This window comes from Melanotaenia boesemani, chromosome 1 (assembly GCF_017639745.1).
Source record: "Melanotaenia boesemani isolate fMelBoe1 chromosome 1, fMelBoe1.pri, whole genome shotgun sequence".
In the NCBI taxonomy this organism is placed as follows: Eukaryota; Metazoa; Chordata; class Actinopteri; order Atheriniformes; family Melanotaeniidae; genus Melanotaenia; species Melanotaenia boesemani.
This window is the reverse complement of record NC_055682.1, coordinates 21,799,279-21,821,246: the sequence shown is the minus strand read 5'-3', so window position 1 is coordinate 21,821,246 and position 21,968 is coordinate 21,799,279. Positions and strand designations below refer to the sequence as shown.

At 37.9% G+C, this 21,968-nt stretch overlaps 1 protein-coding gene across 2 annotated transcripts in view; it reads right to left on the bottom strand.

Annotated features, from left to right (window-relative positions):
- myo1ea (myosin IEa) overlaps window positions 1-21,968 on the bottom strand; it is a 53,055-nt gene that overhangs the window by 24,787 nt on the left and 6,300 nt on the right. For both annotated transcript variants that reach the window (XM_041983847.1, XM_041983838.1), the window contains exons 2-6: window positions 11,130-11,273; window positions 10,080-10,169; window positions 8,744-8,838; window positions 4,350-4,437; window positions 2,283-2,372 (exon numbers count right to left, since the gene is read on the bottom strand). In XM_041983847.1, coding sequence (XP_041839781.1) covers window positions 2,283-2,372; window positions 4,350-4,437; window positions 8,744-8,838; window positions 10,080-10,169; window positions 11,130-11,273 — 507 coding nt within the window. The remainder of the gene's footprint in view (window positions 1-2,282; window positions 2,373-4,349; window positions 4,438-8,743; window positions 8,839-10,079; window positions 10,170-11,129; window positions 11,274-21,968) is intronic.

Below are 21,968 nucleotides of genomic sequence, written 5' to 3'. Positions count from 1 at the left end.
GAATCTGTTTTTGTTTTTTTTTGGCAAATGAGAACGTTTAACCATTTAAAAAAAAAAAAAAAAAAAAAAAATATATATATATATATATATATATATATATATATATATATATATATATACAGTACAGACCAAAAGTTTGGACACACCTTCTCATTCAAAGAGTTTTCTTTATTTTCATGACTATGAACATTGTAGATTCACACTGAAGGCATCCAAACTATGAATTAACACATGTGGAAGTATAGTACATAACCAAAAAGTGTGAAACAACTGAAAATATGTCATATTCTAGGTTCTTCAAAGTAGCCACCTTTTGCTTTGATTACTGCTTTGCACACTCTTGGCATTCTCTTGATGAGCTTCAAGAGGTAGTCATCTGAAATGGTTTTCACTTCACAGGTGTGCCCTGTCAGGTTTAATAAGTGGGATTTCTTGCCTTATAAATGGGGTTGGGACCATCAGTTGCATTGTGGAGAAGTCAGGTGGATACACAGCTGATAGTCCTACTGAATAGACTGTTAGAATTTGTATTATGGCAAGAAAAAAGCAGCTAAGTAAAGAAAAACGAGTGGCCATCATTACTTTAAGAAATGAAGGTCAGTCAGTCCGAAAATTTGGGAAAACTTTGAAAGTGTCCCCAAGTGCAGTCTCCAAAACCATCAAACGCTACAAAGAAACTGGCTCACATGCGGACCGCCCCAGGAAAGGAAGACCAAGAGTCACCTCTGCTGCGGAGGATAAGTTCATCCGAGTCACCAGCCTCAGAAATCGCAGGTTAACAGCAGCTCAGATTAGAGACCAGGTCAATGCCACACAGAGTTCTAGCAGCAGACACATCTGTCGAACAACTGTTAAGAGGAGACTGTGTGAATCAGGCCTTCATGGTAGAATATCTGCTAGGAAACCACTGCTAAGGACAGGCAACAAACAGAAGAGACTTGTTTGGGCTAAAGAACACAAGGAATGGACATTAGACCAGTGGAAATCTGTGCTTTGGTCTGATGAGTCCAAATTTGAGATTTTTGGTTCCAACCACCGTGTCTTTGTGCGACGCAGAAAAGGTGAACGGATGGTCTCTACATGCCTGGTTCCCACCGTGAAGCATGGAGGAGGAGGTGTGATGGTGTGGGGGTGCTTTGCTGGTGACACTGTTGGGGATTTATTCAGAACTGAAGGCATACTGAACCAGCATGGCTACCACAGCATCTTGCAGCGGCATGCTATTCCATCCTGTTTGCGTTTAGTTGGACCATCATTTATTTTTCAACAGGACAATGACCCCAAACACACCTCCAGGCTGTGTAAGGGCTATTTGACCAGGAAGGAGAGTGATGGGGTGCTGCGCCAGATGACCTGGCCTCCACAGTCACCAGACCTGAACCCAATCGAGATGGTTTGGGGTGAGCTGGACCGCAGAGTGAAGGCAAAAGGGCCAACAAGTGCTAAGCATCTCTGGGAACTCCTTCAAGACTGTTGGAAGAGCATTTCAGATGACTACCTCTTGAAGCTCATCAAGAGAATGCCAAGAGTGTGCAAAGCAGTAATCAAAGCAAAAGGTGGCTACTTTGAAGAACCTAGAATATGACATATTTTCAGTTGTTTCACACTTTTTGGTTATGTACTATACTTCCACATGTGTTAATTCATAGTTTGGATGCCTTCAGTGTGAATCTACAATGTTCATAGTCATGAAAATAAAGAAAACTCTTTGAATGAGAAGGTGTGTCCAAACTTTTGGTCTGTACTGTATATATATATATATATATATATATATATATATATATATATATATATATATATACATATATTTCTTCTTTTTTCAAAGTACCATGTTTTTCCTCATTACTTAGAAAGGTATACATGCAAAACCACAGAAGAATGTCCTCATCTGCTGTAGTGTAGAGTGCATGTATGCACTTCTGGTTAACCAGGACACACGTGACGGTTTACTACTTCATGCAAGAAGACACAAAATAGGACCCGTCTATCACTGTAAATCTGTGTTTTCAAAACCCTTAGCTTGAACCCAAACAAAAGGTGAGCCACAAAATTATCCAGTAGCAACCTGCCCTTAAGGAATAAGTTTCCTGTGAGTAACACAAAAAAGGAGTTGCATTGTAAGTTTAAATACTGCACTGGTTTTAGAACATGAAATATACATCAAATCAGTTCAGAGCTCTGGTTTTTAACTTTTTGTATGTGAATTTTAAGTGGTTTCCCTGTTTAACATGAACCAGTTATGAGATGAGCAGCTCTGATTCAAAACAAGTGGAAAGCCTTACAAATCTGCTGGAGTTATTGTTCCTCACAGTCTTAGCATTTCCAAAGGCCTCGAGCAGCGGGTTGGACTGGAGGATGATGTCTTTGACATGCTGCAAAGAGACAGATAGTCCATCACACAGAGACCGAGCAGCAGGTAGAGACACCACAACACATCACACCCCTCCTGTTCTTCTCTGGAACTTTCCACTCTGATATGCCTATAACACATGCACACGCACACACACACACACACACAAATGCAAGTCTACAGACAGAAGACACACAAAGTCTGGATAAGATTATCTTTCCTGTGAGCCATGTGTATGTCAGAGACACATGACTTAAATCTTTTTAGCAGACGGAGTCCTTCTTCTATTATTGTTCACAGCAGTTGAGTGGAATGTTTTAATCTAGCTTAAACTTAGTCCTGTGTAAAAGGAAGAAATACACACTTTAATTTTCCCTCAATACACTGAAGACACAGTTTTCAATTTGCTCTTTTAGTACATTTCACATCTTATAAATATGAAAACCAGAAGACGCTCGGGCACATGATGAATGGGTGAAATTCTGCCCACAACGATCATAAAGCACTAAAGTTCAGATTTTGTGGCATCTATGAAGAACAAAGCTGAGAGAATCTGGACTGGACATCTGCTGGTTTGGGGGGCTGCCAGATGGCTGAAGGGGGCTGGGCAAATAAGAGACAGCTAATAGGCTGATAATAGGGTACAGGGAATAAAGATGGTGAGACTATGATTGAGGCTTGGGGGAGGAAAAAGTGTAGGAATGAAGAAGCAACAGGTTATTTGATTCCATACTAATTTTGCTCATTTTTCATGTAAATGATCACAGACTACATACAGTAGTACTTCAAAGTTTGTGAACTCTTGGGGATTCATGCATGAATTTTACTGAAGTCTTAAAAGTAAGAAAAAGATAATTCATTTCAACCAGTTAGATAATAAAATTATATTTTTTATTCTTTTATTTTAATGAGTGGGAACAGTATGTGTGGATCCAGAAATAGCAGTGTTCAATCAGTAGGATGACTCAGAAAAAGAGTTGTTGATCCTAGACAGGCTGGAAAAGATTATGAAGTCAACTCTTAAGGGTTTGGATTCCACTAAACAGTACGACTGACTGCAGATTAATCTAAACCCATTGTTAATGCCCCCAGCAGTGGCTTATCAATAAGGATCACCATAAATATAAGGTAAGTAATTGTCTCCAGAGTCATAAACTACCCCACAAAGCAGCTACTTTTTGTGTCTATTGTTGTCTAAGGTTAATATTTATGAGTATAAAATCAGCAGTAACAATAGTGAACCTAGTAGGGCTGCAAGCACACAGCAGGAGCTCTACAAAATCAACAGCTCGCTTCAGATCATATGGTTTTATATATAGAAACCAATATATAAATTGAGGCTTTAAATTAAAGTGTTAAGTTTGAAAAAGTAAAACAATGTACTTCAACGCAGGACCTATGTCTCATCTGTGAAGTACAGCGGTGGTAGTATCATGATCTTGTTCTGAGACATCTGGGAGAATTTGGAATCATTGCCATTGTCTGTGAGTATGTTCTCAACAGAAAGCTCTGCATGCAAACACGACAAGATGAGGACACAAGTTCTTCCATCAAAGAGTGGTTAAAGAATGGACTTAATGTTTTTAAAAGACAAACTCAAAGTTCGGAACTTGATCTACCAGAATTATAGTAAAGAGATTTGAGACGAGGAGCTTACAGCCTGTAGAGTGGAAGCAGTTCTGTGCAGAGAAATGGACTAAAAATTCCTCCAAGCTGATGTGCAGCAATAAATAAACCATTACTGAAACAGTTATTTGCTGTAACTGTACTGTAGGTTTATATGCTTTTGATCCTCAAATATGCAATACTGAATCAATTTCCTAGTATTTTTTTTCTATTAGCATCTGTTTGTGTTGGCTACTGTCCGCTTCATGCAGAAAAGAAAAAAAAAAATCCAAAAAGTTTATTTCAGTGCCCTGTATTCACTACGTTGTCATTAGGCTGATGAAACAAAGCATCTCAGAAACACCATGTGTCTTTTACAAGCAGCTCTTCTCACCTGCACTCTGGGCCCGCCCCCTGACACCCTGGAGATGTAGCCCATGATGTATTTGGCTGCGACGGTCTTCCCTGCACCGCTCTCTCCACTGAAAAACAGATAAAATCTTTAAACACGTGTTGTCCCAAACATGAACCCTGGAGCCCAATTGAAAAGCACCTGTGGCTACAGCATGTGACACCTATGTGTACAGACACAAAGTTAAGTAATTCAGGTGTTCCTGTATTTGAGTCATTTGCAGTAGAGTGGAGTGCTCTTTGCGTGTGAAAGTTCATAGATGTCAGTCTCACACATCAAGCTTCTCTGTCAAGTTGATTCTGACATTACTTATCAAAATTCATATGATTTTGTTGGCAATTTTCAACAGCTTCTAGGTATGACATATAAAGAAAGAATCACGCTCAATCCTGAAAAGATTTACATTTAAAAACAAAGCTTGATCTTCTACATAAGAAGGGTTATATAAATAGTTACTTTTAATATTGCTACAAAATGTGACTTGGTCTTAAAAAAGCTCTTTTAATACCAAGAGCCCAAAGCTTCAAAGTTCCAAAACTATTGGAAAAAGTCTAAATTAAATATATTAATACACAACACTTAAACACTTGAAATCACTAAGAGAAAAATTATTTATAAAAGCAATTATGTCATCAACTGGCAGTAGAAGCAGATAAATAGTCTCTCAGACTGTATTGAACAGCTTTTCTAAACCTGCTTTACTCAGTTCAGCATTTTGTGGTTGTACCAGAGCAAACCCGCACACGCACAGGAAAACATGCAAACTCCACACAGAAAAGTTTGAACCAGGAATATTCTTGTGTAAACACCACCAACAACCATACTTCACACAAAAAAATCAAATAAAGTCACTATTCCAACACAAAAAACTCCGGCTACATTTATCACCCAGTAGTTCTCCTGCACAATACAGTGAAACTTGAACTGCTGAATGCACTGAAAATGAAAAAAGCCTGACTATAAAAAAAAACTGCAACTCTTCAAATACAGCTGCAACAGTGGACTGCAAAACATCCACATGAAAGTTCATGTGCATATGCTACTTAAACCAAAATGTGTTTTGGGCAGTTAAGTATAAATTGTAAATAAATTGCATCTGTAGATATGAATGCTGTAGTGATGACAATAATTCTGATTTTTTTTTTTTATATGTTTCTTTCTTTCTTCTCTCTCTTTCCCTTCACCTTACATTTGTCTAGTTCCTTCTCTATGTTTTACTGTGCCATACTTATTTTGCCATATGTGGTTTGGCAGTGGATGACGGTGAAGTCTATTTTTTTCTATCTGTGTCTTAAAGTAGAGTCAGGTTAGAGAAGTTGCTGTAAGAAACAGCTGCAGACTGTTAAGGGGCTGCCAGAGAAAATCATGGTAGCAACTCTATTACACAGCAGTCAAACCTATAAGGTTGTACCCATCCCCCTACAATAAATTCCATATGCCTAAGCATTGTCCAGAAGTCCTCAGTACAGATTCATGTAACAAGAAGAACCTACAAGAAAACTAAAACCGTTTGTCATCTCTGAGCATATTGTTTATCTTCTTGCATGCTGTTCTTTGAGAGTCTATGTTAAGCTCAAAAGTCCCCGAAAACATGCAGGTCTCATAGTTGTGGAGCCCAAATACTGAAGGCATTGTTAACTCCTGCAAAGTTTTACTGACTAAACAAGGACATTAGCTACACAACACTCTGGAAAGGAAGGGAACATTAGAGATTAAACAGCAGAAATTATCGCAGACTTGAGTTATGCAAGAGATGTACACTCAACACTAGCCTTGTTTTTGTGGTTTTGAATCTTAAAAAAGGCGTTCACTGCATTCCTATGGAACCAGTTGCAGTTGTATGTACAGTATGTTCAAGATGATTCTCAAGTTTTCTTTGTTGATAATCCAGAAGTTGATCTGAATCTGTTCTCAGAACCTATCTGACAGAATCAAAAGCTTGAAATGACACAAATTCAACTTGACAAAAAAAAAAGAAAAGAAAATGGCCAACTTTTAATTGTAGGTGTGCTGACACAATTTTTATAATAGATTTTTAAAAATGAAAGGAGCATGAGATAAAGACAACACAAATAGGGATTTATATAATGTTAATGATGATCTTTGCTTGCATTTTGCAAAAGCCACAAAAAGATATAATCTCACATTTCAAAGATGATAATACTACACATGTGCAAAAACCATAAGACACACTGTAAAGTTAGCAGATGTCAATATTCCACTAGCTAACCTCACCTACCAGCATTTTCCTTTTACCCACTGTTTGGTAAAGTTCAGTATTTGCAGACATGCCTCAGACGTGAGCAGGAGCATAGTGTCTGACTACAGTTACAGCACTGCTCCTAAACTGCTGCACAGGCTATTTCATATACAACATAATACATTAACTCAAAGCATTGTCCATTTACACTAAAATAGCTCATTTCCTGGCATAACTTCCTTGAAGAAAAAGAAAAGGAGGAAGGCTACATCACTTAAACAAAAGGTTTAATGAATACGCCAAGTACCATGAAAACATTAGCTGTTAATGCAAAGCTAAAACAACATCACTGCAAACAGTAATGTTGAGTCACATCACCAACTTTGCGATTTGGTGATGTGACTCTTCCACTGATGTGCAAAAAGTTTAAGATTTCTTTTTAACATTTATAATAACCTTTGCTTATATAGATCTTCTAAATGGGAACAGAAACTGGAAAGAACCCAAAACTAGAAGATAATTTCGAGTTATTTCAGCAGATACCTTTTGTATTATGTGTTTGAATATTAGAAGGATCTCCCCTATTCTTCTTTCACTTGTTGTCAAAATCTCATCTGGTTTACTCCGTGAAAGGAATGAAAGAGATATAGAAAATAAGCTAATGTGCAATCAAAAAAGCAAAAGAAGCAGTACAAAAGCTAGCCAAACATTGTCTATATCTGCTTTTTGTAAAGGATTAGATGTACAGTAAGAAGCAGCTGTAAAGGTGACATATTGATTGAAAGACTGAAATATGAACCTGATTCATGATACACACCATTGCATGACACTACCAACAAGCTGAGGGACCTTGTATTTATGACAAGACCCTGATCTTAATTGTGCTAAAAGCAGATGTGATGCAGCTGAATCTAAAATAAAAACAAGTTTTAGCTATTAGTTTGAAAAGTGAGATGGCATGGAGCTAATTTAATCCAACAGTTTAACAGAGATGCCAACACAAAAACATAAGCTGCAGTTCATCCTTTTAAAATCTGATCCAGATATTTAAAGAAAATCACATCAAGCACATTCTTTAACTACAGCAAATCAATAAACTTCACTAAACAAACCACCATCTAATCAGACTGTATGAAATATTAGAAGAATCAAACAGTAATACCCATTCATCCTGACTTCCCCTCACCATCACCTTAAACATGTTTTTGGTTAAATTGAAATAGTTAAGAAACAGCCAACACAGCCAGGTGCTGACCACACTGCACGGCCAGCAGTTCGCTGCAGCCTTTGTTTGCGGAGAACAAGTTCATCATAAAACCACTTCCAAGCTTTTGTTTGCTCATTTAGTTGATCACAAATCCACCTCAGCACCTTTATGCTGGAAACTGAATGAGTAACTGCTAGCTGTCCAAACAACGGGCAAAAGTGCTGAAGCAGGGGTCATTCATCATGAGGTAAGCACTACAGCAACCACACTGCCTGGATGGCTGGAGTATAGGATAAAGCCCTAATCATGACAGCACATATTTTTCTGTAGGTTTGTGGTTTGAAAACATTTACCGACAAAGACAAACAAGACTTAAAAAATACCCTAAATTCATCAGACCAGTGATTCTGAGCCAAGAATTATGCAGGTATTCTTTTCTTTAAACCAGGAAGTTCTTTATAAATACACTAAAACTGCTGCTTTGTTTCCACCTCACATCCTGATTGAGCACAATCCAGACCCAGCTGCATTTTCATTTTTTTTTTTTTTTTTTTACCTATTTGGGAATTACAACATTTTTCCCCACATTTCACATTTAACTGACTCTGAAAAACAATATTCTGGAAAAACACGAAAGAAACACACCATTCTTAGCCAGTCAGCTGTACTAAAAGATGTGGTAGAACCTGCTTGGGCTGTTCTCTTGTTCCCCTCCCATCCATTATCATGGCCTACACAACAGATCACATTGCACAGAACACTATCTCTGACCTCTTTCACACTTTCTTACATCTGAGACACTTGACACAACAATATAAAGGGGTAAAATGAGTTTATGCAGCAAATCTGCTGAAGATAATTAAAGAATATTGTTTTTCATGTGGGTGTTAATTTGGTTCGCACAGTGATACACGCTGATACAGTGTGAAGAACTACGAGAATGAAATTAAAGGAATTTCAAAATCTTACCTGATGATAACACATTGGTTTTCACGGTCAATCATCATGTTTCTGTACATGTTATCTGCCAGAGCGTAGATGTGAGGAGGGTTCTCATACTGAGCCTGAAATTCAAAGGATTTCATTAAAATAAATGCTCAGAATGAATCCTGTAAGAAAAATCAGGGTTAAGATATTACAAGTCTGGAGAGTGACTGATGTAAGAAAACTCTTTAAAAAAAGATGAACCAGAGGCATGTTTATGAATTTATTCTATCAAGTAAATGCACTCAGAAAGACAGAATTCAAACAGATGCAATGTCCTAATGCTTGACAGTGGGCCGGCCTGATGCTGGGAATTGTAAAGACAATCTTTCAAGAGGTCAGACAAACTACTAATCAATAGATTTGATTGATTGGTGCCTACACATGATTAAAAAAGTAAGTGACAGGACAGGGTTTCAGACTTTAACGTCTGAAAAAGGTATTTGTTGACCACTCACGTTGACTACTGGAGTGCAATATAATAACTGTGCAACAGTCTTCTCCTGTGCAGATTTTTAAATTATATTTTTAATTTTAATCTTCATATATATTTTGGTATATTGTGTTTTCTTTTAACTTTATATTTCTATGTATTTATTGTACTGCTGATGTAACTCCTAATTTCTCTTAAAGTGAGCAATAAAGTTTGATATAATATAATATAATATAATATAATATAATATAATATAATATAATATAATATAATATAATATAATATAATATAATATTTCTGAACTAAGCAAATACTTCCCTTAAAAAGATGTCTGCATATCAGCAGCACTCTGGTAAAAAAAAAAAAAAAAGAAATAACAACTAAAAAGCTACATTTCTGTACTGATATCTACAAAATAAAACCGATTGCCAACAAAGCTTCTAAGTCAGTGCTTTCACAAGTGGTTCAGGAAACAAATCTGAACTTTTCCCTGTACTTTGAGCCACCTAACTGTGCAAATATAAATGCAGCATACTTGTGCACAATCTGAGAAAGTCAACTGTCAAATTTGGCACGAATGAGACTGAGAGTTCTCACAGTCTGTCAGACCTTTAAAAGCTTTTCAGTCTGTTCCTGGCTTAAGGAGGCCAGCCCACTCATAACAGACCCGGCCAATAACCGAGGCAGACTTGCACAGGCGGTTCTGTGAAGGTGCTGCCAAGCCCGCTCAATGGTTGAGTCAAGTGTCTGACAGCAACATCTGCACCAGCCTGCTGGAAAGTCTTTGTCTTTCAGACATTTACCACCTTAAACTCAATTCAGTTACATATGAAATACAAAGCAGGTTTGTTTTCAGCTTCCATAGCAATATGGCTGTTGTGTACTTACTGCACCCTGATACATCTCGATTTCTTTGTCTCCAAAATATGGCATCTGCTTGAAGGGGTTGACAGAAATGAGCACAGGACCAATGTATGTCTGACGAGATTGTGTTAAAGATCATCCAAACAAATCAACCAAGACTAAAAACACTAAATTAAAGTCACTTCATTCAGGACTAATAAAAGTGGTTAATAAATGACTCCATCTTTAGCCTTCATAACATTAAAAGGACATGACAGTTCAACAGGAGAGTCTTTGGTGATCAGGTCTGAGTCTAAATAAGTGCTTACAAATGACAGAGAATAGACCTTCCATGTAATGCTGAGGTTTCATGTCCTAAAGACAAAACTCCGCTCAAGGCAAATAAAGCTGCTATTGTGGGTGGCCCACAGTGACCCACAGCCTTGGCAAGGAGACCTCCCAGTTACGGCTATTTATTGACGCAAATCAAAGGCCTGACTCAGTGCTGTGGATCCTAAAACTGTCAGCATTTACTAAACTTCATAATCCTGAGCACTGCCAGAGTGTGGATGAGGTTTATGCAATGAACTGCTTTGAAAACACTGAAAGAGGCTATTCATTCATTCATAGCATTGCACGTCATGAACAGCATACATGTGTAGCCACAGCTGCACTTTCAAAACCAGTGTGTTGTGTTTGTGCAATCTTCTGTACAGAAATAATGTTTCTCAGAATATCATTTGAAATCAGTACCAGAACCCAAAAAAAGCTTCTTGAAATGAGATGGCAGCAACTGCGACTGCTGATTTATTCATTTTGTCTTCCATCCTCATGCCTTTTTTTCATATTTTTCATCACTTGGTGAAGGAGTGGGAGTTGGAGATCTGGATGAGGGTATGTACAAAGTGGCCTTTTTCCACCCTCTGCTCATAGCAGAATCTCAGCGGGAATTTGTCACCTTCCAAACACTGACCTATTACTCATTGCTGATATGTCCCAGTGAATGACCATTCAGCTATTCTGGGAATAGCACGGATGAGACAGGCTCAGCTATTCCTCACTGGGGTGTGAACACCAAATGTGAGCAAAGGATACAAAGATGTAGTCATCCATGTATCTCTTCTTGAGGTTGTCCACGATGGCATCTTCGTTGATCTTGCTGAGCAGCACCATGTCATCCACTCCGCTGTGTTTGACATTGTGGCTCTGCCAGTGGTACCGGTAGTGGCCCCGGCTCCCCTGAAACAAAACACACACAATGTACAATTGTTAGTCACTCAGAAAGACACAATGAGATGAATGAATCTAGAGTCTGACATCAGGGTCGCACAAACACACACCCAGAACCTGAGGTAGTGGCTTTTAATCACACTGCTGACATAATTACATAAACTGAAAGCCAAGAGGAAAATGCACAGCATCAGAAAGAAAAAAAACTCCAAGTGTGCAGAATTTCTGATCCCACCAACACAGTCAGCCATGTTTTTATTGAAATAGTGCAAATTCAGAATCCCAAAAGTGCTTTGTGTTATTTATCCAACTGTTAAAGATGCCCTGACTTAACTTTTATCCACATCCTAACACTGGTCCCTCCCTACTTCCTTGTTTTTCTTTTAGCTGAGTGTGTCTCCAGAGAACTGAGGTCATTTATCATGTGCTATGAGTCAGTAAAGTCTGGCTACTGTGGACGAGGGTCAGTGTGCTGTGAGGAGTGAGTCTCTTTCTCCTGGATGGAGAACCACTTAAAGCCATAGAGAGCATCCAGAACATTATCAAAACAAAAGTTAACTCTTTACTTGCTCTGACTCAGGAGTGGTAAGAGCAAAGCCATGAAGTAAAAAATAATGTTGTAAAAAAAATGTTGATAAAAGGATGGATGCTACAAAAGCACCGTTTGTTAATTTTGGTAGCAGAAGCGGACTATAAAGATGTTATTTTTAGTAGTTATCAGCATAAACATCCACCAAAAACTGTTTAACTTTACAACTTTCCAATCCAGCTTAAATTTCCATTATTCATTCTGAACCACAAATGTGAAGAAATGCCTGAAACATCAGAAAACTCTCCAATCACTGATCATGAGTAAATGCCACTAGAAAAAAAAACATGTACACATTGTTGTCTAACTGAATCATATCAAACCAAAGCCTTCAGCACCACTCTAATACAGCCCAATACAGCAGTTGGAAGTTGACCTACTCCTGCATGTACTGTATATGCTTAACAAGACTCAAACTGGCTCATCACATGCTGCAAAGTCCCCATCTTGAGATTTGAACCGAAAAAAACATAAGACACCAGTGCACAAAATAAGGAGAAGAACATAGCAAAACAAAAAAAGAGTAACCACAAGGGGAAGCATACACCTTTCTGTCAAAAACAGTAAAGTGCACAGCACTAAAAAATGTGCAGAGCCTTAAAGCTGTCCATCTACTCAACATAATAACAACGTGCCACCAGCTACACTGGCTTTTAGCTGTGTTAATCTGCAATATAATAAATCAACTGGGAGATAACTAGTAATAACACGTTAAAAGTGGCCATGTTCCCACCGAGCATAGCTGTGCCAGACATACTTTGGGCAATATCTCAATTCCTATAGTGAAGCAGTTAAATGGCCAGGCTGAACTTTTAACTGTTGCTTGACTCAGCTGTGCATGTACTGTACAGAGTAATCAAACCACCTGAAAAACATCTAACATCCATGTCTTTGTAATTTCTACTAAATTCTATGAAATTAAAACACGAGCTTTGAGAGCCAAAAACATCTTAGTTCTTAACACTTAGGAGGTGGAGCCCCAGGATGGAAGAAACAAGCAATATCATTTTTCCCCAACATGTGGTTCAGTAAAATATTTACATATATTCATATCTGGGCTAAGTATTGTGTGGTGTTGCTTAGTGCATCCTGAAGGTGTCCTTGAAGTTGTCCAATTGGAATTAAATCACCAAAGACACATAAGGCCAGGTGTAAACCTGACCTGTAACTAAACCCATACAAACCCAATGCACTGCTGAAAGAAGCATCTTGAAACCTGACCATTGAAAACGGCCTCCTCAAAGCTGAGGGTTTTCTGAAAAGCTTGAAAAACATTCCCTTTATTTTTATGACTGAAAAAATAAGCATATGAAATGACAACCATACAAGAGGTTAACCCTTCAGCTTTTAGAGAAAATGGTCAACCCTTCCTTTATATCAATCAGTTTTTGTATAATAAATAAATATGTGTTATTTTTCTTTCTTAAAAGTGACAACAAAGCATCCACATTATATGAGAATTTAAAATATAAAAAGCATGAAAACACTGCTCTGGGTCTGAAAAGGAGATACATACTCATGTTGTATCCTGTCTGAGTAGGTTACAGATAATAAATACAGCTGCTTTAACGGTAAATGAAACAACAATACCACACTGGGCCAAACTGGTAATATCGGAAACCACATAATACCACTACATTGCCAAATAAACTAGTGGAAAGTCATTGTGTTTTCAGTAATTAACTCTAAATTACAAAGTCAAGTAGGAGGGCCAGAAGCATTTAATATCCTCCAGGGTGACTTTATTCTTTAAACCACTTTACAGACTCAGTTATAGCAGGGAGATGGTGAGGAATGTTAACAGCTTTTAGCCTAATTCACTGGGTATTTTCCTGTAGGAGAGAAGCAGTAAGTTGCTGCTTGGCTGAGTCTCCAGATCACACCATGATACAGCTTTATAGATGCAGCAGGCAGTGACACTGACTTCCTCTCTAAATATTTGATGGCATGATAATTATATCACACCCAGCTCTGAAAAGTGAAAGGAGAGGCTGAGGGAGTCCAACATTTGAGTTCAAGCTGTAAAATCCAGTTAAGAAGAAGAGAGAAAACATCTTTATTTCCACTACTACTCAAAAAGAAGAGAAGAAATTCTTTTTCCAGATTAATAAACTTTCACTTTGTGTTGCTTATACTGAAGGGAAAACAAGTAGATTTTACAAGATGTACAAATGGAAAACATGACTCAATATCACACATAGTGATATCAATGATTCTTATGATCTCACTGCCACAGACTTATTAAAAGTTGGACTTGAACATAAAACATTTTCTCCAGCAGGGAAACCAATGTCAAGAGAGAATGCCGTTCTTACCACGAAAGTGAAAATAACTGAACAAGCTATTTATAACTTTTCTGTGCTATGTCTGGAATGATGGAGCGGCAATTCAAGATGGGAGGGGTAATAAGTTGGAACTGTAATAGGTAAATCTCAAATAGCTTTTTTCTTTTGATTTACATTTTGTTCAGTGAGCTAAGTGGACAAACAGAATATCCTTGTGTACTGAGTGAACTGAGGGAGTAGCTGCACAGTGAAGAAGGGCGGGATGCACACACACAAAGACACCAGGGAGGTGCCTGAAACAATTACACTCCACTTACTTTCAGCACTTGGCACATTATGTACTATAATAAACATTTGGTTACATGACAAACCAGTGACATCCATTTATCTCACCAACTTATTTCTACATGCAATTTACAAAATGAAATGTCATCTATGCTGCTCCAAAAATGTATTGTGATAGTTGCCATTATATTCCCACAGCTCATTATCAAATTAAATCATATTTACTGTAAATCTGCAGTGCTAGGTTGAGAGTACAAACACACATGCACATACACACACAAGCACAAACACAGGGGACATCTGTTACAATGTGGAGTCAATAGTAGCCATAACAACACAATCACCATGCAACCACATACTTCCCTCTAAGCAAAGCTACACAAAGATGCAAAAGAGAATCATAATCTGACATCACTACGACATGGTAGAAGAACATAATTAGGAAAGGGAACTGGTTTGATTCCTCTCGTCAAATTAAATCAGATTAACCAAAATGGAACCAGAATTTTTCCCAGATGTGAATACAAAGAAATTTCAACACCAGTTCTGATCCATAAGCCCAGTCTTTCCCTTCATGCAAATACCATTGCCATATATGGAGAGTGCTGAGAAGGTCTGGCTCTGCGTACAGGAAATGACTGGGTTTGATTCAGTATCATAAGCAGCACTTTTTCCCTTATTTCTCCTCTTTTTTGGGGGGGGTTTTCGTTTGTTTCCCACACCAGGGAATGACACACAGTCTACCATGTGCTTGAGCTGCAGTTCTGCTCTGATTTCTGAGTCAAATCTGGATGAAAGACTTTACAACCAAATCCTCTCCTCTAAAGTAGGAAGGAACTGAAGCGGCTTATAAGTCTCTAATGAATGTCCTGAGAATGTAAAGCCTACAAGTGGTGGAAATAAATAAAACACTTTTAACTACAAAAAGCTCAAGGTTCTATACAGGACTGTATTTCCTGGTCACACAGTACAGCTCAGAAACTAAACCTAACTTGAAGGCACAGCCTTCCTACTGGCACAGTGCAGACTCATACAAAGAAGAGTGTATAATGTGTGAAAATGAGCCAAATTCAAAGACCCAAATCATCTCATTTGGTATTCATATTTACAACCAACAGTTAGGATAAGACAGTTAAAAGACGCTCACCCCACTAACTCTTATTTTGAGTTGTTTTGATATCAAAACCTGAAGGATTTTATAAAATGTTAAATCCAAAACTAAACTAAATCACAAATGGAGAACACAACAGGGCAGCACGGTGGTGTGGTGGTTAGCACTGCAGCCTCACAGCAAGAAGGTTGCTGGTTCAAGCCCCAGCTGGGGGGAGGTTTGAACCTTGGGGGCAGTGGCCTTTCTGTGTGGAGATTGCATGTTTTCCCTGTGTATGGGTGGGTTTTCTCCGGATCTCTCCAAAGACATGCCTGTCAGGTTAATTGGGTACTCTAAATTCTCCCTAGGAGCGAGTCTGTGTGTGTGAATGGTTTGTTTGTCTCTTGTTGGCCTTGCGATGGACTGGTGACCTGTCCAGGTGTAAAATGCTGGGAAAGGCTCCAGCTCACCTCAGTGTGTGACAATGTGTCCTTTGTCAAAGTAATTCCACAATGTAAGCTGTAATAAAAAAAAAGGTATAAAATGCTTATCCGCAAACTTTTTAAATGCTTTTCACAAATACCTAAATGCAGCTCTAGACCACTACAAAATGGCCTGGAGCTGCATCTATATCACAGTTAGTTAAATGCATGTCACATCTCTGTCATTAACTCCATAACTTGCATCTTTTAGTAGGAGGGTCTAAGATAAGATGTGAGATCAGTCAAAGATGTACAAAATTTTGCATTATGTACCTGGTGGCTGCTGTAGATTTAAATAAAACATTTTGCAATGCTAGTAATTCTGAAGATAATAAATTCACTTTATTCAATTTGTGGTGCAAATCTGGCAAAAAAGTCCCATTGACTTCAGGCTCAGACACAGCAGACTGGAGTGATGCTGTCACTCCCAGCATTATTTGTAGGGTCTGTTTTCAGGTGCATCAGGTACATGTGCTCTGATAAGAAGCAGCTTAGAAAAATCACTGCAGAGCCTCAGGAAACAGTTATGAATGCTGAGGTTTACATTATGTGTGTGTGGATGCAATCAACAGACACAAAATGAAGGCATCATGCTTCACACTATCCGTTTAAATCAATTGTAGCCCATTCACTCAAAAGCCTGTATTGTTTTCTACCATACTGAAAACATTCCTCCTAAGGATAACATCAGCATTTTATTCCTTTAAATCAATTTCAGTACTTCAAGTTTCTTATAGTGCAGTTTTTTTATTATATATTAAAAGCACAATAAATGTAACCAAGAAACAATCAAGGAGTACATCAAACTCCATGAGTTTGAAACTAGTCATTAGTTGATGCTCTGACACTATGAAAGAGCAAAAAAATACAGATACTAGGACAAGAAAATTGTATCCACCAGTTTATTTGTCCTGACTTTGCTTCGTCAGTGTGTGAATTCAAATCTTTTTAAAACAAATGTCTGATCATCTAATTATTGAGATTACATGAATGCATCAAGTAAAATGAGCACTGCTTACAGCTGGCACACAGCTTCAGCCAATGACACATAAAGAGACCTCATCTAGCTCTGCAGTTAAAAAAAAGCCTATTTACAGATAATCTGCAGTACAGCTTCAAAATAAACACTAACTCAACATTGGATTCAATACTCGGGAGCTGTGCCAGGATAGGAAAAAACACATATTAAAGCTCAACATGTGGGTTGACCATGACTGATTTGTTTCCAGACTCAATGCTGGGATCCAAAACATCTCTACTTTAATCTAAATTAAACAGAGCTTAGAGGGGGTACTGTTCTTTAAACAGCATTTCCACCTGCTCTCTTTTGCTTACATTTGCACTTTGCTTGAGATGGCTCGCTGTGTGAAATCCTGCCAGATGACGACAAAAGTGCTGACTGGCTGCTGGCCGTTCCAAGGTACAGGGAGTAAAAAAACAAAGATGAGAGACTGAGCAGAAACTGAATGTGGGATGAGGGTCGGATCCGGTCTGAACTCCAGAGAAATGAGATCCTCGTTTAGGTCACATTGAGCCCTGCCTGAACAGAACATATACACGGCAGCGATGCTGTAAAGATGCTGGGTTTAACTAAACATCCACACTGATTAACACAGAGCTGAAAACTGCTACTGTGATGCTCTTTCAATCCTAACACTGTACACAAAGTTGTACTGTGGTCACATGTATGCATAATCCTTTTTCTTGTCACAGCCAGTTATAGCCAAGTTCAGATGATCCATTACAAGTCACAGAGTTTAAGACTGGCAAATCTACCAAAGCACATTTAGTGCAGCCAAAATAGAGTAACAGTTGATTCAACTCATCACAGAGGGAAAAGAAGGCATGCAACCTGTTGTTTCCCCTGCCAATGGACTCAAAAGACTGAGGACAGAACTGAATAAAACCTGTGGAGCACAGCCTCATACTTTTAATCACAGCATTGGAAAAAACCCTAAACACTTGCATAAAGTCAGGGGTTATGAATTTTTTAATAGTAATACTGCCAAACATCTGTATAGTAAGTTAACAGACTTTTGCTGTAAAGGGCCTTGAATAGTAATCAAGACTTGAAAAGAAATACATAAATTAAATTAAATGAATAAAAGAATACTTAATTTATCCCATAGGGATATTGCAATACATAATAAATGCAGTGCAATTTACATTTGTCAGGAAAACCAGTCCAAAAACTCTTATATGTCTGATGAAAACCATACAAATCATAAAACCTAGAGCCAATCTACCTAAGAGTCTATCCTAGCTGCCATTGGGCGAGAAGCAAAGTACATTCTGGACTGGGTACCAGTCCATTACAGTCTTTGGACTAGTGGGAGGAAGCTGCAGTACCCAGAAAGAACTCATGCATACATGGAAAGAATATGCAAACTCCACACAAAAAAACCCAGGTAGGAACCTTCCTGCTGTGTGGTGACAGTGCTAACAAACACCCAAATGGGATGGTAGATAGACTGTATTTATATAGAGCTTTTCTAGTATAACAATAAGAAGAATAAAAGTCCTGCTGTTATAAATCACAGCTGCCTGAGGTCAAAACAAGGGAACAAAACAGAAATATTTCATTCTACAGGAGATTGGAAACATGAGCAACGAACAGGCAGTAATTTTGCTGTGCCTACAGGGGAGGGATGAGTTCAACACCTCACAGAAAATATAATAATCAAGTGTTAACAGATTTTGGCTAAGACTTGACAAATAACACATCTCTTTCTGAACTACACAATATATGAACTCTTCACTGGGAAAGTTTTGCTTCACCCAAGTGGCAAAACTATAGAAACTTCAGAGCGGCTGATTTTAAGCATCTCAAATGGAATCAGTCAGTTTTAAACAGACGCCAACAGCAATAAGCTGCCAATAAAACAGAATATCAAAGACAATGTGGTTTAGGGTGGTACTCAGTAAGAATCCAAGACATGCAGTAAATTGCTGCAATGCCTTTTCTAAAGCAGTCTCAGCAGTTGTTGAATGTAAACTAGTTCATAGCCATGCCTTGTGACAGCAGCCAGCATTTTTCCTTTGGAAACTCAATACATGCAAATATAGGTTAAAAAACAACAATCTCTTTTTATTTAAAACCAAGGAAGGAGAAGAAGATGGACACAGTGAATCATGTGCAACCACAAAGATGCAGTAAAACCTGGTGGAGGATGCAGTTTCCTGCAGCTCATGAATCATTTTAATGTAGCCTGCACTTTTTAGAAAGAAACATGAGAATCCTGGTACTGAACATATTTCATATTGAACTAATTTTTTTTTTAAACAACAAACAAATAAAAAAAACATTTAGTTTAGCATTTAGTGGGGAAATCCCAGATTTATTACAGGCATTAATAAGGCATGGCTGTGACTCTGTCAGTAGCACAGCTTGTTTCTGACTTTTATAATGTTGCCTTCAGTATTGGATAACGAAGCACAGCCAGAAAAATCCTTTAGTGTCAGCTCTAAGAAGTTAAAGTTGCATTTAACTTTATCTAACAGCTGCTAAGAAAAGAAACATTAATCAAGTCAAGGTCTTGTGGTTTTTTTTGCCTTACCAAGACAGATGAACTTGAAACATCTCCTTTTGTACGACATCAGTATGTCTGTCAGAGAAGCCCATCAACTCAGACAAGGAGCTTCTATCTAAGAACAAGAAAGACTTTCTGGCACTATGTATGTTGAAAAGCTACAAGTGGCCAATGTTAGTTTTTCTTTGTGTAATTGAAACCAGGCTTTGGACTGTGTGTAAGGACTGTAACCAGGTCGGTTAGTGTCTTCTCCTGCAGGTTTCCTGGGTGTGGTCCGAGTTTAATCATACTGCACTAAAGTAGACATGATCAAAACACAGCCTGATTAAATACCAAGCCTCCTAACAAAACATCGCCTTCTTTCAATAAATACATTACACATACATTTGTTTGACTAATTAAAATTAAAAAAATAAAATAATGAAGAAAATTAACAATATGAAGAAGCTGGGAGGAGCTACCATCACTGATCACATCCAAGTCAATATTTGATTTAGCCTTTGAGTGCATGTTAACATTGCCATATAGTGACTCTCAGTACTTAAAGCTTGGTGACTATGGAACAGCATATGGTGACCACCTAATCACTGCATAGGTTTAAGGTATACAAATAGTAACTTATAGTAAATAATAATATGCTATCTAAATAAGAAGAAATTATTTCTCCCTTTGCAACACCTCCTAAATTGTTATTCTTGTAGAATTATTTTCCAGTATAAAACAACTGTTAATGGTTGAACATAAACTTCAAGATCATCTTGCAGGATTTCACAGCACTTGGATTTATGTGGACTTTATTTTTCAGTTATAAAGGTGGATTGTTTGGCCAAATCAGAATAACAGCGTCTCATTTACTCAGTAAGAACAGACTGCTTCGATCCAGCTGGAAACATGCATTTAGATTTCTCCTGTGCTGATGAAAGGGCACCAGCATGCAATTCAATCACACTCTGTGCTCCTAATGAGCCAATAGGATCTTCTTCTCCTACCTCACCTGTTAAATTGTGGTAAAAATGCATGTACGGCTGAGATTACTGCCCAACAGCAGAAAAGTACTTCTGTATATTCTCAGGACATGATGTGGGTTCATCTCCATCATCCTGCATAGAATTAATATAATTTTACCAAAACCAAATCTGTTACATTCCCAAATGATTATAGCTGACATTGTCGCAAAAAAAATAAATAAATAAATAAACATGAGCAAAGCATAATTCTGATTAAAAACTTCTAATCTAATCAGATCAACTCATCTTGCATTCTCATAAACGTCAACTTGAAGATGCATAATTTCAGACATATGGAGGAAATGTTCGTCCATGTAACAGCAGCTTGTGTGTAATAAAATGACTCAACCCTGCCACACACCAGAAAAGAATTAAACCTGCTAATTTTGAATGTGTTTCCAGTCATTTTGTTAATTTATGTCATACAACAGCTGACAAGCCTTTATAAAGTTTTGACTCACTGCTTGTTCCTCATTTATCTCCGTCTACAGTGTCGTGACTCTTTCCTTCTTGGATTGTACAAAAATATATAAACATGTGCAGCTCATTTTGTATACTTCTTATAGCTTGTGGATTATTTTTAGCCCACTCAGGATCAAAGAACAATTACTAACAAAGACTGCATCCCATGTTGCCTAAAATCTTCCTGTTTAGCCCCTGAAATCTTTCCTAAAACAGCTACCTGAAAAATAAATCAGTGACAACTTTTGAGGCCAAATGAACTCTCCTGTATTTAGATCTGAAACACATGGATCCTTCTGAAAAAGGCTAGGCCTGCTTATCTGGACTACCAAGTCAGAATAAGAATCAGAACAGCAAAACTGATACGTAACGGACATATAAAAATAATTTAGTGATGCTGATCCCACTGAACTTGCAGGTGTACTAAATTTGTAGCAGAAAGTAAGACTTCAAATCCATCTTTGTTATGGAGTGTAGTATCCCATTTTTAATAGGCATTGAAAGACTGGATTTCATTGCATTTTGATAACAAATACGGCCAGATTGAATACAGTGGGCTCTAAGGAGGATGGGCACAGCAAAAGATAAGGCAAGGAAAGTTTATTTGTATTGCACATTTCATGTGCAAGACAACTCAAAGTGCTTTACATAAAACATTAAAAGCATCACAGATTGTGCAAAGGAAGTATTAAAAAGCAGTAAAAGGCATCAACAAATAACAAAAATCACAATGAAATCATAAAATCATAAATTAAATTCAAATGACTGATGATGATGAAGCGAGATAAGTTCAAAGATACCGTTCAGATTTCAGCCGCATGAGAAAAGAAATGTTTCTAATCCGGATTTACAGTAGAAGTGTCTGCATGTAGTGAAAGTTTAATCTCCACTGGCAGTTTGCTCCACTTGTTTGCAGCATAACAGCTAAATGCTGCTTCTTCATGTTTAGTCTGGACTCTGGTCTGGACTAGTTG